The sequence below is a fragment of the Salarias fasciatus genome, chromosome 1, assembly GCF_902148845.1.
Source record: "Salarias fasciatus chromosome 1, fSalaFa1.1, whole genome shotgun sequence".
NCBI classification, from domain to species: domain Eukaryota; kingdom Metazoa; phylum Chordata; class Actinopteri; order Blenniiformes; family Blenniidae; genus Salarias; species Salarias fasciatus.
In genome coordinates, this window is record NC_043745.1 from 26,054,489 (window position 1) to 26,069,289 (window position 14,801).

Genomic DNA, 14,801 nt, shown 5'->3' on the forward strand with positions numbered 1-14,801 from the left:
CGCCCATCTGGAAACTGCACATTCTGCGCCCGGCCGTTTCAAGTGTTCCTGCAAAACGGATCCAGCCGGAACCACGCCGACAGGATCCGGCTCGGCTGCATTTTTCCACCTCTTCTGCCTCTTTCCACTTCTTGTTTTTCACTGCCAGCGTCCCCGCAAGCATTTTACCACTAGTCGGACCTGAAACAAATTATTTCCCTTGTCCTAATGTCCTCATGTGATAGTTATTCATTGTTTTACAAGTTTTCTTCTTGTTTTTGCTGCTCTCCCATTGTCCTTATAATATGCTTATTAAGTTTTGATATGTATAAGATCTGTACAGTCTATTTCTCAAAGTTCTAAATGTGCTCCCTCCAACTTATTGAGAAAAAAAACAATGTAATCTGTAAAAGCAAGAAAAGGATGAAACACATTTACCATTTGTCACAGTAGTCATGTCACCTGAATGCTACAAGTCTTCCAAACTGAACTCCCTACAGTCCCTTACTGCCCTCTAATGGCGTGTAGTGGCATCAGAGGTTATAGGTGATGGACGCAGATGAATGCTGCTCCTCAGGTTGGGTTGTTTCGGTAGTTTCACTTCAAGTGGGATACGCTCTTTTTCCACTGTTTTCAAATCATGTCTGCAAAAGGTTCACAAAGGTTCAGGGTTGTGCTGAAATGGACAGATTCACTTTTCTGTCCTCAAACCTTAATCAATGATTAAATTGTGGAGCTGCTGTGTGAATAGAGGAGGTCTGCTTGTTAGGAGACAATTCAGGGAATTAAAGGAGTGATTAAAGATTTAACAGTTTGTATTAAATATCCTTAATATCGTTCTGCCTTGTAGTGAGAATGTCCCTGGTTTCCTCAGAGTATGCATGCTCTCCCTTGTGTGGATTTTCACAGGTGCTGTTTTCCTCCCACAGTTCCAACACATGCACCTGAGGCTGAGGTGACATTTAATTGACCTGTGAATAAATTTCATCACAGTGTAATTAAAACGTTTCACTGAGGGCTGGACGATGGCGGTGATGCAGGACTCTCATCTCAGTGAAAACATCCACAGCTTCAGTCCAGGCTTCTGGATGTTTTAAGTCTTTTAGTATTTGTTGAATTAGTCCAAACACATACATTTTAAGTTAATTTGTCACTCTAAAATTGCTTGTATGTACAAATCTGTTTGAACTGTTGAACTGTCACCCGAGTTACCTGGAATCAGCTCCAGCTCCCTGAAATCCTTCATCAGATAAAGCGGTATAGAGAGAATGGAGCAATGTTTCATCCCCTGATATCTTTTGTAATCCAACGTGTCTGACATGTTATGTTTTCTTTACCTTTTACCCAGAACAAGACACATTAAATGTAAGGGCATAAACATGCAGAGGCCAGGCAATGCTTGGATTCTTGTTTTTATTGAAGCCAGGGGTCTGATAAACATTTTCCTTATCTTTGTCGGCATAGGAAGCGATAATCCACATGGCAGCTTAAAGGCTACAGAGTTGTGTTAAAGACATACAATCAAACTTCAGAATTAATCCAAGACACAAAAATGCAGCCAGCCATGTGTTTACAATGTCTTGATATCCTGAATACAAAAAGGACTGGAAGCAGAAGCTCAGAGTCTCACACAGGTGCAGACTGTCGATAGTGGTTGAAGGCAATTCAGTTGGGAAGTGTAGAGGCAGTTGCTTAAAACTGACAGTGGAGTATAAAACTTACAACGCATATCTATTATTTAATTTTGGGAGCAACATCCAATGTTTTACAAAGACCAAGTGCAACTTTTGAAACCAAGCAGCATGAAGCATTTCATTCCACTCAGCTAAATGCCAAATTTCAACCAGTGTTGCAAAGTATCACCAACAGAAATCAGGAGGGTCAGTCAGGTTAGAGTGACACTGAAAAATGATTTCAAACACAAAGGTTATAAGGGCAAAGTCATATTTGACAACAAAAAAAAAGTGGGACGTAAACAACACAAGGGGACAAATCATGAGCAAATTGGACAAACCTGATAAGGACTGGACTTTTATTTGGTTTATCTCATTCAAGATTTGCCAAATACATCCATAGCAGAAGTGTAATGACAAGAGGATCCACAATAAATTCACGACCAATACCAGCAAAAACAAAAGTGGTATCACTCATGAATTTTTATTAGCTCGCTTGCTGAGAAATTCTCTAAAAAAGGCCAAAAACGGCATTGTGTATCTTGAACTGTAGCAAAAATGTTCAGCGTCCAAAAAAAAAAAAGTGCGTATTTCAACATGTGTGGTTTCTGTTGACAAACTGTTTAATTGTGCTTCATCTACATCAGCAGCCACGCACATTTCACCCAATTAGAAAAGTGTTTTATGTTGATCGGCATAAATCCAGAAAGGTTGCGCAGCATCATTCTGGTAATGCATCAAACAGACCGTATGCAGCTATGTCTCATCCTTATTCCCTTAGCAGATATTAAACATGAAGTAAATTCCAATTGGGTTGGATAACAGTTGGGAGGATTTAACATAACCTACTCTCACTCCACGTAAATAAAGTATTTTTTGCATCAAACTGCTAAATCTCCAGTCATAGTCGAGAAGAGTAAACCATTTCTGTCAATGTACAGGGAGTCGTTCAAAACAAGACTTCATAGGCTGGTTGGATCCTGGGATTACGAAGGCTTGGTGCAAAAAGTAGGACAAAACGGCCACTAGTTAATCTTATGGATGACTGCAAACTACAAAAGTAGAAAATAGTGACTATGATGCATCTTTGGTACCACGTTCCAATTCACTCCAGTTTTCAATTTTGCTATTTTCTGAATAGCAAATAGCTGCTCTCCTCACACTTGCCTTAAATGCTGCAAAAACTACTCTTGTACACGATCCATAAGATTAAGTAGAGCCTTGCATACATATTTCAGAATGACAATGTACACTTAATTTTGATCATGGTGTCATAAAACCATAAACATTCTAACAGATTTGATATGGTACAGTATAATTGTTTTAATAATAAAAACAAAGAAATGACATAAGACAATTAAGCAACCCCTTAAGGACACACAAATTAATTAGGAGCAATCCTGTGAAGGCAGGGTGCCAAGTGTGACAAACTGTTAGCTGTACAATGAAGGCAAAAGTTGTAGCTTTACTTGTGTGGGCACTAATAAGGGACAGACGAAAAGGACTGGACGAACAGATTTCCGACTGGGGAGCGTCTCTACACCTACTTCATGTAGAAACTGGGAATGTTATGACTGACATGTGAAGTACAGCGTGAAGAAAACTTTTCAACCCAAGAGGAGGACACGATATCTCGTTTTGTTCAAACCACAGCAAATAATTGTGTGTATATTTTGGCTGCAAATGAGTGGTTTCAACCACAGTAAGTCTCAGTAAGACTCAAAAGATTTGTCATGTGGTTTCTTCCTACGATCAGCAGCCTTTACAGTTTGTATGAAGGCATTTAGTCTATTCAACACTATCAGCTAGGCCACAGAAATCATATTTCCAAAAGAAAAAAACAAAAAAAACAAAACCAGAGACCACAGGCTTGTTGTACATGAAAAAAGAAAAAAAAAAAAAAAAAAAAAGTAAAACGAAATAAATTATTTGGATGACAAGAAATGGACACAAAAACATTTTAACTGATGGTGCTACAGTGCATTTCCTCTTGCGTAGACAAGCACCTCTACTATGACACAAACAGCTAACTGTGCGAGGCACTTAGGAGTTATAGTAGGAAAGATGCTGCCCAACCCCCTTCCCAAATATACACGGCTGTAGCTAAAGAAGCGATTCTCCTGCAAACCTTTTAAGCCTGTCGACTCCCAACCAGTCTCATTTAGTCAAGGAAGCTATTCTCAAGAGTTTGGACAGAAATGCATTTCATACAAAATCAAGGTAACCTGAATATTTTTGTATTTATATTTACAAAATCCTTCGAGATGACAAGGGAATTAAAATGATATGCGATCAGCTATCAGGACATGTCATTATTAGTGTCATGATGTCAGTGGCTTTTCAACATGTTATGTGATACGGTTGACTATTTCCTTTAACCAGCAAATGGTGCACGAAATAAAATAAAAAGGAGGCAATTTGTATAAATACATTAGCATCATATCTTACAAACTATAACTACTTTTTTTTTTTTTTTTTGCAAGAATTCAAAAGCTTGCCGAGATTTATTTCATGTTTGAATATTGTTCCAATTGCAACCGAATTCCTTCCACAAGATGAACCGAACCAGAGGCCACGAAACTTTTATATTTCCACTCTTCAACATCATGAAGAGAGAGCCCCGAAACAGAGGAGGGGGGGCTGCAGCCCAGCATGTGAGGCTGGCTGCCAGGAAGAGTGCACGCATTTCCATGAACCGACATCCCTCACAAAATAACACTTAGCAGTGGGAGAGAGGACAGAAGCAAAAAGCCAAGCCTTCAGCACCTCCATCTCTACTACCTCTCTCTTTCCCATCTCACCAAAGCATCTGATAGCCTCTGAAACTTATTTGGTGAACCCGTTGTGTGTGTGCGCGGACTGAAATAGGCATTGGGAATTTGGTCAATGTTTTTTTGTTTTTTTTTCTTTATGCTCACATGTATATTTATCTTTCCAGAGTATAAACGCAGTGGACGATGCAGCTGTTTTTGTTGCCTTCACGCTTCGTTCTCTGTCGGCGGTGGGATGTTGTTAGCTGAAACCACGGAGTCTTGTTTGCGGGTCATCCTGTCCAACTCGGCCTGGACGTCAGTCAAACCCGGCTTCTGCCCTTGGAAAGAAACAGGAGACAAAACCCAAAAGTAATCTCCTGTAGCGTCTGTGCGTGTTCCAGTGAGCAAACGGTCTGCCGCGGCCAGCGAGCTTAATGGATGGAGGCTGGATGGTGATGCTTTCCCCATGCTGTTCGCCGCCACGATTAATACACATGCAAAAACTAACCAGACAAAAGGGGACATGCATTATCAATTCAGCTGGGTCTGAGGGGCGTTACGGCTGCACAGTGCTGGAACAAAAAGTGCACGTCAGTAGTCTCAGGCAGACGCGAGTTATGCAATGATTTCATCAAGGCTTTGGTGGCGAGATTGGACGGTTATATCTGCGTGATACAACAAATTAAAGAAAAAAAGCCGCTGATGTGCAAAAGAGTGAGGCTACTCTGGTAACACAGTGGGCAAATTAGTTGACTTGAGAGTGAGTGGCATTAGTTTGGTGGGAGCAGGTGTGATGGGGGGGTTTGGTGCATACAGGCCTGTCACAAGTTTCCTCAGCTGTCAGACGTTCACTCACACAGGAAAATTTTTCCTTTTCTCCTGCTTAACCTTCTCACTCAGGCTGCAGAGATAAAACTCCAGACAGCAAAATATTCCACAGATTCTAACAAGAGAAGTCCCTGTTTTCTAATTTGACATGTGTGAAGAGCGCCCACTCATGCTCCAAGACAGATTAAAACACACAATTAAAAAATGTTTTACTTCAAAGTGTTTTGGTAAAAAGACAGCTGAAAACCTGTATATTAAAAAAAAATTGAGAGATAGACATGGGAACAGAGGAATAGGACATTGTACCTGTTTTCTTGGCTGACCCTTGAACTCCCGCTCCTACTGCTGCACTTCCTGGGCTCCCTGGGGATCCAGTCTTTTTACTCAACAGACTGTTGAAGAAGTTAGCCAGCACTCCCTCGTTGGCGGCCCCCGCTGCAGGAGAAATTGTGAGCAATACGATTTCCATCAAAACAATATTATTTAGACAGGTTGCAAAAAATAATCCACCTTGATAATTGTGTCACTACTGAAAATAAGATTTGGGCTGACATTTTTTTTCCATCATGAGTTTGTCTTTATCTAATTGAGGACAAAAGCGCTTTGAACTCCTATCGTAGAGTGATGCTGACCAACGATTTGATGCTCTTTATCTATAGATCAGTGCTTCCCACCCTGAGGTCCAGTCGGTGCCAGAGATCACAGAGGGGGCTTTGGATTTGTCTGCTTCTGAAGCTGCTTAAATTAGATTTTCACTTATCAAAAAGGCAAAATAAGAATGAAAAGGAGATGTAAAAGATTGTGTACGAAAAAAAAGCTATTGCATTGTTTTATTTATGAGAGTGAGCATGTCTGACTAGAATGTGTTAATTCCAGTTTTATTAATACAAAAATAATTATAAAAAAAAAAAATCAAAACATAGTAATTCCCATAACAACACATCAACTCTAACGATTAATAGATAAAGTGTAATGAGATTGGTCCATGGCTGCATTATGATAAAAGTTAAAAAAATCCAAGTGTCAGGATGAGAGATGTGCAGAAAACTTGCAGTTATGTGAATTATCGCCTCTTGGAGGCAGCACTGACAAACCTACAAACAACTGAGACAGCATTAAAGTCAAAAGAGAAGTCTAAAGTGAAAAATGACTGAGTGTAATGTGTCTTACAGGAATCTAAACAAAGATTCCCAATTTATAAGGATAATTAAATAAAACCTTGACTTTAATTAATTAATTTGTCTTTAAGACTTGGGTCTGTCACTGCTTGAAAACTACTGACAACAACACAAATAAGTACGATCCTCGTTATTCTGGAATGAAAATTATTTCCCCAACCTTTCATGTTCGGATCGGGCTTTTTGACAGCAGTCATTGGAGAGCCGCCGGCCACAGTTGGTTGGCCGGCGCGACCTGCAGGTCTGGGAGAGCCTGAGGCTGCCCGTCCTGGAGACTCCTGAAACAAAGACAGGTTGAGAGTGCGGGCATCAACAAAAACAAAAAGTGCTTTTTTTGTGTTTCCAGTTTAAAAAAAAAAAAAAAAAAAAAAACATATTTAGAATGAATATATTTTCAAACTTACTGTTGCTCCTCTTGTTGGTGTGGCAGGCTGCTTTGCTAACAAAGACTGCAGGGAAAAACATTTCAAAGTTAATATCTGCAGTGTGTTAATATCACACATTATAGGAGAGCAATATACTGTAAAACTAAATTGCAGAACAATGGGGGGAAAAAACAATATCCTACTGTGGATAAAGGATTATTATTAATAGCGGCTTCCTGATTCACTTGATCACAAAAAAGGAAGTAAGAGGTGATGATCATGGGACTGTTTCACATATATTATGAGTAGTGCATGCATGTATTGTATGTTTAGCGTTTTAATTTTAAGCATGAACCCTGACCAGTCAAGGTTTTTGATAAGCTTCTCTACTTATAGAGAAAATTGTGAATAAAACCTTATCTTTTCCATGCTATCAAACATAAGGACATGGTACTTTTGTTCCTACATTTAAAAACCAAATAAAGAATAAAATCCAAAATGTGTTCAAAAACAAACTAAAACATTCATGTCTTGATTAAAATCAAAACTGAGCCATACCTGCTGCTTCATCAAGAATACTTGCTCGTCCTCTGCATTTATTTCTTTGTCATGAACCAGCTGTGAAGATCAGTAAAATACATTAAAAGCTATAGAACGCACTGTTCAGCACTTCTGTCACAATTGGAGCTGCCATACCTTTCGCACTGGAGGCTTTGTGATAAAATCTCCAAAAGGATCCTCTGGTCTGACCGTTGAAAGGTTTTCATGCAAAATCCCAATTTTCTTCTCATTGTCCCATCCAGACGGACTGAACAGAGAGAAAGGGCGATGAGCTGCAGTGGGTGGGATGGTACTCTGCACCATCTCATCTGAAAGAAGGCTGCAGTGGTTATGAAAACACTCACATCTCTGGTGTGACTTACATGAACACTGCATCCTTCTCCACCACTAAGGCAGGCGTGATGAACTGGAAGTCATACAGCTTATGAACTATATATTTGTAAAGTAGATCCAGGTTCTTCTCCTCTTTGACTGAAGTATAGATGAGGCCGGCACCGTCTGTTTAATTGAGTTCAGGAAAAAAACTGCACATTTACTGTCATAGAATACAGGCTGCTAATAGATGGATCAGAAAATATGAAGCAGCTGCAGTTTGTTTTATAATCCCAGCTGTGATCTTAGAAACCATTGCATTTTAAAGGATACAATGTAAGCAAAATCGTCTGATGCAGGACTGGATGAAATCAAAGTGCTCCTCTCTGTAGTCGTGCTCCTTCTCTAATACGCTGACAGCATCACACTGAAGGAGAAAACAAAACACAAGGAGACGGACATACGTGTTACTGACAGAGGTGCAACGCACATCAATACACTCCTTGTGAGCTTCTTTTGTTCTCTTCAGTATAAACATCAAAACAGTTGAAAATCAGCTCTCCTATTATAAGGTGAGAGTGTTCAGTACTGCATCACTGTGCGGCACAAAGTACAGTATAATATACTTTTGCTGACATGAGTGGGTATAAAAGGGCTAGTTTATTGAGGGGTAATGTCTTACTACTCTAAAATTGAATAATATGCAGAATTGCAGGACAATGGTACAATGGGGCAGCTCAAAGGCGAATCTTAGATACCCAAGACCTTTATGCCCTCAGGTCCAACTACATTAGCAGCACTGAAACAAATGCAAGAGTTCAGGAAACAAAAATCACTGTTTATGGACACAGCTCACCAGACAAGACCAAAAATAATGCCCTGATAGACAAAGACCTGGAACCATAGTGCAGCAGGAGTCCAACACTGGACAAGTTTGAGACTATGTGCCTTGAACTCCTCACTTCCCAACTATTCTATTTATGTCTTGACTATTGTTAAAAGAAGGATCCCGCATAATGATCAGCACGATCCTGTCATGTTCACCAATTTCGAACTTTTCAGCCTTTTACTAAAAGTAATGTAAAAGACAAAATATCTTCATCAAAAGCTTCCCAGCCAAGCTGAGTGTTTTCCCCTCCCTTTTACAAAGACTAGACGGGGCAAAGATGATAGATAAAGAAACTTTCTCAAGTCTCCAAGTCACACCTAGCATGTGAAGCTCTGCTGACGATTATACTGCACTCTTCAGCACTACTGTAGCCTGCAGGGTTCACAAGTCGCTACAACAGCAGCTTTATATTAGAGGAAACTGCCCTGTAAATCACAGAAGAGGTATTGTAGCACACACAAATGTGTAGATGATTGAATGATACAGTGCAAGAAGGTTTACATGTCAAATATGCGCTTCTCTGTGGCAATTTAAGAATCTCCAAAAAACATCTGTGAAGCAGTTATTTGTTCCTGTCAGGATTATTTCAAGACTTAGTGTGTAAAAAAATATTATTACATGTGTTAGCTTAGAAAAAATTAAGACCTACACCACAGAGAGGTTCTTAAATCTATTCAGATAGAAACGTGATATCAAACAGGACTTGTGAAGAAACTTAATCATAGAATATGGATTTTATTTCTGAATACACTGGTGTTGGTGAAAACATTTTGAAGAGCTCCTGAGTCAAAAATAAAAACCTTCACAGAAGCATTGGATTGCTGGAGGAAAACAGATGGCACCATAAAAATCAGCCCTCAAAAAACAAGCACACACAAACAAAACTATTCATTCAGGTCAGGAAAGTTGCTGTCTTGAGCATCAGAATAAAAAATAAAAATGTTGTGCAGCACAGCTAATGAGTATCAAAATCCAAAAATGTGTTGTGTAATAGACACAAGAAGCTTCAGAAAGCTATGATCAATACATAAAACAATTTGTAGCAACACCATAACATCAGGCGACTCATGTCGTGGAGCAGATGACTGAAAACAGGAATGAGGCTGCAGGAACGCCTTACCTTTGTGCAAACTATTAGCACCGGTATGCCCAGGTTGTGCGTTAGTGTGTTGTCCCCCAGTGGCAGCACGATGGCCTCGTCCTCCCCTGCCGGAGGGGCCCGTCGCTGCGGGGAGGATTGGGAGCCATCTTCAGGTTCTGTGTATTCCTGGAAGGCTTTCACCACTGGGAGGAAGTCAAACGGATAACAGCTAAGTGAACATGAAACTTAAGTGTCTTTATATGTTGCACCGTGGTCCCTTGTCTTCCCTGGTTTAAGACTCGAAGTCACCATGGATAAAAACTTCTTCCACAAAGTTCTCAGACCAGATGTTTCAAAAAGCGTTGCCACAGCAAGGCGTTTTACCAGCACTGTAAACTTAGTTTTCACACAGACTGCCATTCCTGCTGCAGATGGGATTCAAACCTGGGGCCCACACTCTCAAGGTCAAAAACAAACTGGATGTACAATCGGGAGGAACAACCTGCTGCAATGCTGTAAACCTGCTTTTCTAACACGGCTGTCTCCAGCTGCTAAGACAACTGGGCTTCGCCTTAACTTTTATCAAGCGGATTAGATCATCGGGTCAATACCTTTCCAAAGGTACATACAGTGTAGACGAACAAATAACTGACACCCTTCACTTTGTTGCTGTGCTTCCCTGGCTGTCCAGACATCCAAGAAGCTGCACTATGCAGTGGTGGTGGGTGGGAGTGTTCGTGCAGGAAGCTTTGGCCTACTTCCTCAGGAGCTTTGAGAATGAAGCTGAAGTCAGCCCACAAAGCCAGATTGACTTGCTGTGTTGCCTTGACCCCTTTACGTTCAGACAGGGGATTTAGCTGTACATGGGGCAAGAGCTGTGTTTTCAGCAAAACTAAATGAGGACCCTTTTGGAATCAGGATTACACAAATCCAGAGCATATGCACAAACAAGTTTAAGCATATATTAGGGTTCAAGTACCATGATTACATGAATATTTAACGTCCAGACAGAGGCTTCCTTAAAACTGTTTTTTTTAATTGAGCTGAGGCAACAAAATAACTAGCAAAAGCAGTCAGATGTTCAGCTTTCTCAGTTCAAAGACTGGAAGCTGCACCTGACAGACATCGCACAAATTGAAAGTTGACATTAATGAGACGGAGTATTAGGGAGCACTAGAGTTTGCACATAGTTTTATTTCTCAGTGATGCTTCAACTTGTTCTTTGGCATTTGGGTTTTAATTAAGGTGCAATTTTGTAACGCTACAGTGAGAAATGTTACTGCATGCATCACTTTCAGATTAAAAAAAAAAAAATACAGACTTTGCCCCACAAAGTCCAGATTATCTGTTCCACAAACAAAGGTGGAGTCAAATTGAAACAGTTCTTCCAATTAAATAAAGAATAGGCAAACTCTGACTCAAAGTTCATGTACAGACAGAGCTGTGAATAAAGCTGTTTTTTCATCTGGCTAGCTAAATATCCCGTAAGCATACTTGGTGTCACGAGCTATTTTCAGACTAACCAAAGTTTTACACATGAACTAAACTGTTCACTCACTAAAACAAAACAGTCCAGATGTTTGCTTACAAACCATTCTGAAGCACTACAGGAGAAAAAAAAAAACTCAATCTTTTCAATGCCACACAAGTCTGAGTACATTTTTCTTCGTCATATGTGATTGTGTAACCGAGTGTTGATCCTGTAGTTTTCCTCTGGACGACTCCAGGAGCCGTCCCACTCCAGCTACAGCATGGAAGTGGTCCGGCCCACTGACAGAATTCCCAGCTACAGAGTTTACGTCCTTTCCGTTCCCTGGCGCTGCTGTTGGAAGGGAGGGAACTATGATGCAAGACGCATGCAAGACACCCTGGACAAAAGCCACTCACTTACACACACACTTCCAGTCTGTCAGCCTCTCACTCACACACTCGTGTCTGCAAACATAATCCGACCGGGTCTCACCAGTCTGCTACTGACATCACAGTGGACGAACTGAGAGACGCTTTATGTGGGTGGCATGCCTCAGCTAAACTGGATATCTCACCATATCAATGGGTGGGGACAAAAAGTCTAGCCAAGAGGACATGGAAGGAAATTTAAAGAAACCCTACAGATTTAAAGTTACACTCCATAACAAGACTGAAGACTCAAATATATTTATACAGGAAACAATGACAGTTCAAGGTAACACTTACTGAAGACAAGACATAACAGATACACCACTGACTCTAGTTCATAGGTCGATATTAACTATGATTTATGAATACAAGTTATCAAAGAAAAAAAAGGCTCAGTAAATTTTTTTCCAAACATGAAATACTTATAGGTCATTATAGCCGTGTAACGCTGTTGTAATGAAGTATGCTTTCACTTTACTTGAGGAACAGCTTTCACTTTATGTCTCATGTACAGCTGCCAAGCCTGCCAGCAGACTAGACTGCTTGTTAACACTTGTCACTGCACTGGCATGTTGTAGATTTGGAACACTTCTATACCACATGCATTAAAAAAAAAAAAGCTGTCTCTGCTAAAAGGAATTTCAGATTTTGCAAAACCAACAGCAAGAAGAAAACTTTAGAGACACGTGAGAACCATCTGCAAAACCCTGCAGGCTCAACTGGCTTGACTGAAAAGCAACACAAACGAACTGTTCATGAGCGAGAAATTATCACATCTAAAATTAACAAGAGAAAAACATCTAAGTCATTGATCTGCAGAGCTCGCCTCTGGCCAGAGCAGCCAGCTGAGGATCATGGGCCTCTGTGTGATGACGACCTAGAATGTAATGCTACACAGTTGTCAGCTTCTATGCAACTGAGCTACCTAGTTCTCTTTTTACGAATACAGCCAAAAGCCTGGCTCTCGTTATGTAATAGTCGCTGGGTACGGTGCACACCTCAGGATGTTTCAGACATCTTTGCAGAACCCTCACTCAACAAAACTTAAATGTGTTATGTTTCTTTCTGTATGTCTTAAACTCTTAATTTAACTCATGCACTAAAATATCAGCATATAATGCTGAAATTTGACTGGCAAGCTAAAAACAAAAATCAATGCCGGAGTTACAGCTACATTTTAAAATCAATATGAAGATGCACTAAATCAATGATTTGATTTGATTAACGTTCCCAAAGCAAGCAAGTCAGCAATCACTTACTGTTCTGCTCCATTTCTCTCATGTCCTCTGGAGGAATCTTCAGTTTGTCCACATGGTCACGGAGCACACTGGCCCACTTCTGCAGCGACTCCATAATGGTCCAGGGTCGGGACATGTCCGCGACGAACACAGCTAGACAGTCAGGTAACGACTGAGCCGTGACAGCAAACTTAAGAAGGCCTTTGTGGTATAGGTCCCCATCAAGGATCCACACATTACAGCGAGTATGGTCTGCACAGGAAAAAAGAAAACACTGAGCAAATAGTACAATAACTGCATGAATATTCCATTGCTTTAGTTAGATCAGCTGGTGTTAATCAACAGCAGAAAAGCTGCTGCAGGTAAACTCACCATCCCTGTCCTCATCGTGGACATTTAAGTAGAGATACTCCAGTCCCCTCCCTTTCTTATTGTGCTCAGCTCCTTGAAGTTTGGCCATGAGTGTTGTTTTTCCAGATCCATCCTCACCTGCATGACACTGTATTTGTAAGCTGCACAATCCTTTTACTGAAGATGGACAGATCCCAACATGCATCAACATATCTTTAACAACTTTCAGATGAAACTTTTTAAAATGTCATTGCTGTTGTGTCTTGAACAAACAAAAGCTACTCATCGTTACCATAACAAAATATTTCTAAAAGCCCATGTCACACTTGCAAAAAGACAAACCAAAAAAGAAACTTGCCAAAGACAAGTTGTCTTTGTGTTATTATGCATTTGCGTCCATGTTGTGGAACATTACACTACTCATTTATAAAATCAAAAAAGTTATATCTTTCTTGTTTATGGTTTTAACATTTTTCATTAAAACAACACTCACCAAATACCAGGATATTCTTCCCTGATGGCAACTTTGAACTCGATCGTGTAGAAACTTCACTCAATATTGAAGACCTACAAAAAAAGGATAAATGCAGCTTAGATCAGTCGACAACTTCGATTAATACAGTACAGATTGCAAAGAAAACATACACAACTATTTTCACACAGGTTAACTCCACTTGAAGCAGAGATTTGCCAAAGCTATCCTGATGATGAGAGGATTTCGATACAAACACCGAAAACAGGAAATGACAAATCACCTCCACTGGCCGGTATGTTCAGGGTCTGTGCAAGCTGACAAACTGAAGACTCTTGAATGTAACACCTCTGAAAAAGTGCGTCCAAAAGAGGAAGTGTGCTTTTTTTCCAAGCATAGTTTTGAGTTGACGGTGGAAGTATTTGCTAGCTCGTGTTGTTGTCCTGTTAGCCAATGTAACCCTCATAAAATAAGCTAAATGCTTATTTTGCTCCAACTGTCAGCGCTCTTCGCTATTTAGGCGGTTCTCCTGAGGATAAGTTGTTATGTGACATCCAGTGTGTGAGGTAAAACCACCATACGAGCAGTTCCTGACAGGTTTTTTGCAGCACTCTAGCATTAGCCGAGCAGCAGTAGCAGTAGCAGTAGCTGACGTTAGCACACTGACCGCTCAGACAGTGCTAACGTTCCAGCTAGCCGGGCCGGCGTCTGGGAGGCACAGACCGGCAGTGACAAAGCAGAACCCCGGCGTTCCTTCAAGAGGAGGCCCCGGCGGGCGTGAAGGCGGTAAAAGAAACAGCGGGACTTGCCAGAGGTTTTGTCCTTCTTCCTCCTCGCTGTTATTGTCGCCTGCCCCGGCAGCGCCCGGGTGCTGTTTCTCCAGAACGGGAGCCATCTTCTCTTTCTACGACCACAAAGGCGAGGCCCTGCTGCTGCTGGGGCGCCACAAGCACCGCCTTCATCCGCGCGGACACGGGTACGTTGCATTCGATGACCACGACGTCGCGCCGGCACCCGGGGTACGCCTCCGCTCTATATTATTATCGAATATTGCTTAATTATTGTTATTAAGAAATAATTTTATATAATGTTGTAACATTTAACACTTTACGACTGTATACATGGAGGAATACTTTTTTTTATGTATATTTGAAATACGTGGGTCAAATTATCAAGCAGCTCTTATGGCTGCGTTCCAGGAAATGATGTCATTTCTTTTTTT

General features: G+C 40.8%; 1 protein-coding gene across 2 annotated transcripts; it reads right to left on the reverse strand.

The window, feature by feature from the left end:
- Positions 1–2,532: 2,532 nt before the first annotated feature.
- Positions 2,533–14,541, reverse strand: dync1li2 (dynein, cytoplasmic 1, light intermediate chain 2). 2 transcript variants are annotated; one of them, XM_030099509.1, is made up of 13 exons: positions 14,389–14,541; positions 13,601–13,674; positions 13,129–13,245; positions 12,778–13,008; positions 9,659–9,822; positions 7,983–8,076; positions 7,700–7,835; positions 7,473–7,584; positions 7,335–7,394; positions 6,816–6,860; positions 6,572–6,689; positions 5,540–5,668; positions 2,533–4,738 (listed from the first exon to the last, which is right to left on the reverse strand). In XM_030099509.1, the coding sequence occupies exons 1-13, from the start codon at positions 14,472–14,474 to the stop codon at positions 4,722–4,724; spliced, it is 1,383 nt and encodes a 460-aa protein (XP_029955369.1). In that variant the 5' UTR covers positions 14,475–14,541; the 3' UTR covers positions 2,533–4,721. The 2 variants fall into 2 exon arrangements, with proteins under 2 accessions (XP_029955369.1, XP_029955359.1); XM_030099499.1 differs by having other exon boundaries at positions 2,533–4,743.
- Positions 14,542–14,801: the final 260 nt, after the last annotated feature.

What these genes read in the sequence shown, in the direction of transcription:
- dync1li2 (XM_030099499.1), bottom strand. Translation starts at nt 14,474, where the DNA reads ATGGCTCCCGTTCTGGAGAAACAGCACCCGGGCGCTGCCGGGGCAGGC. An exon ending in TGCTAATAGTTTGCACAAAG is followed by an intron (nt 8,077 to 9,658) that starts GTAAGGCGTTCC and finishes TTTCTCCTTCAG; the next exon opens with TGTGATGCTGTCAGCGTATT. An exon ending in GAGAAGGATGCAGTGTTCAT is followed by an intron (nt 7,585 to 7,699) that starts GTAAGTCACACC and finishes CTCTCTGTTCAG; the next exon opens with TCCGTCTGGATGGGACAATG.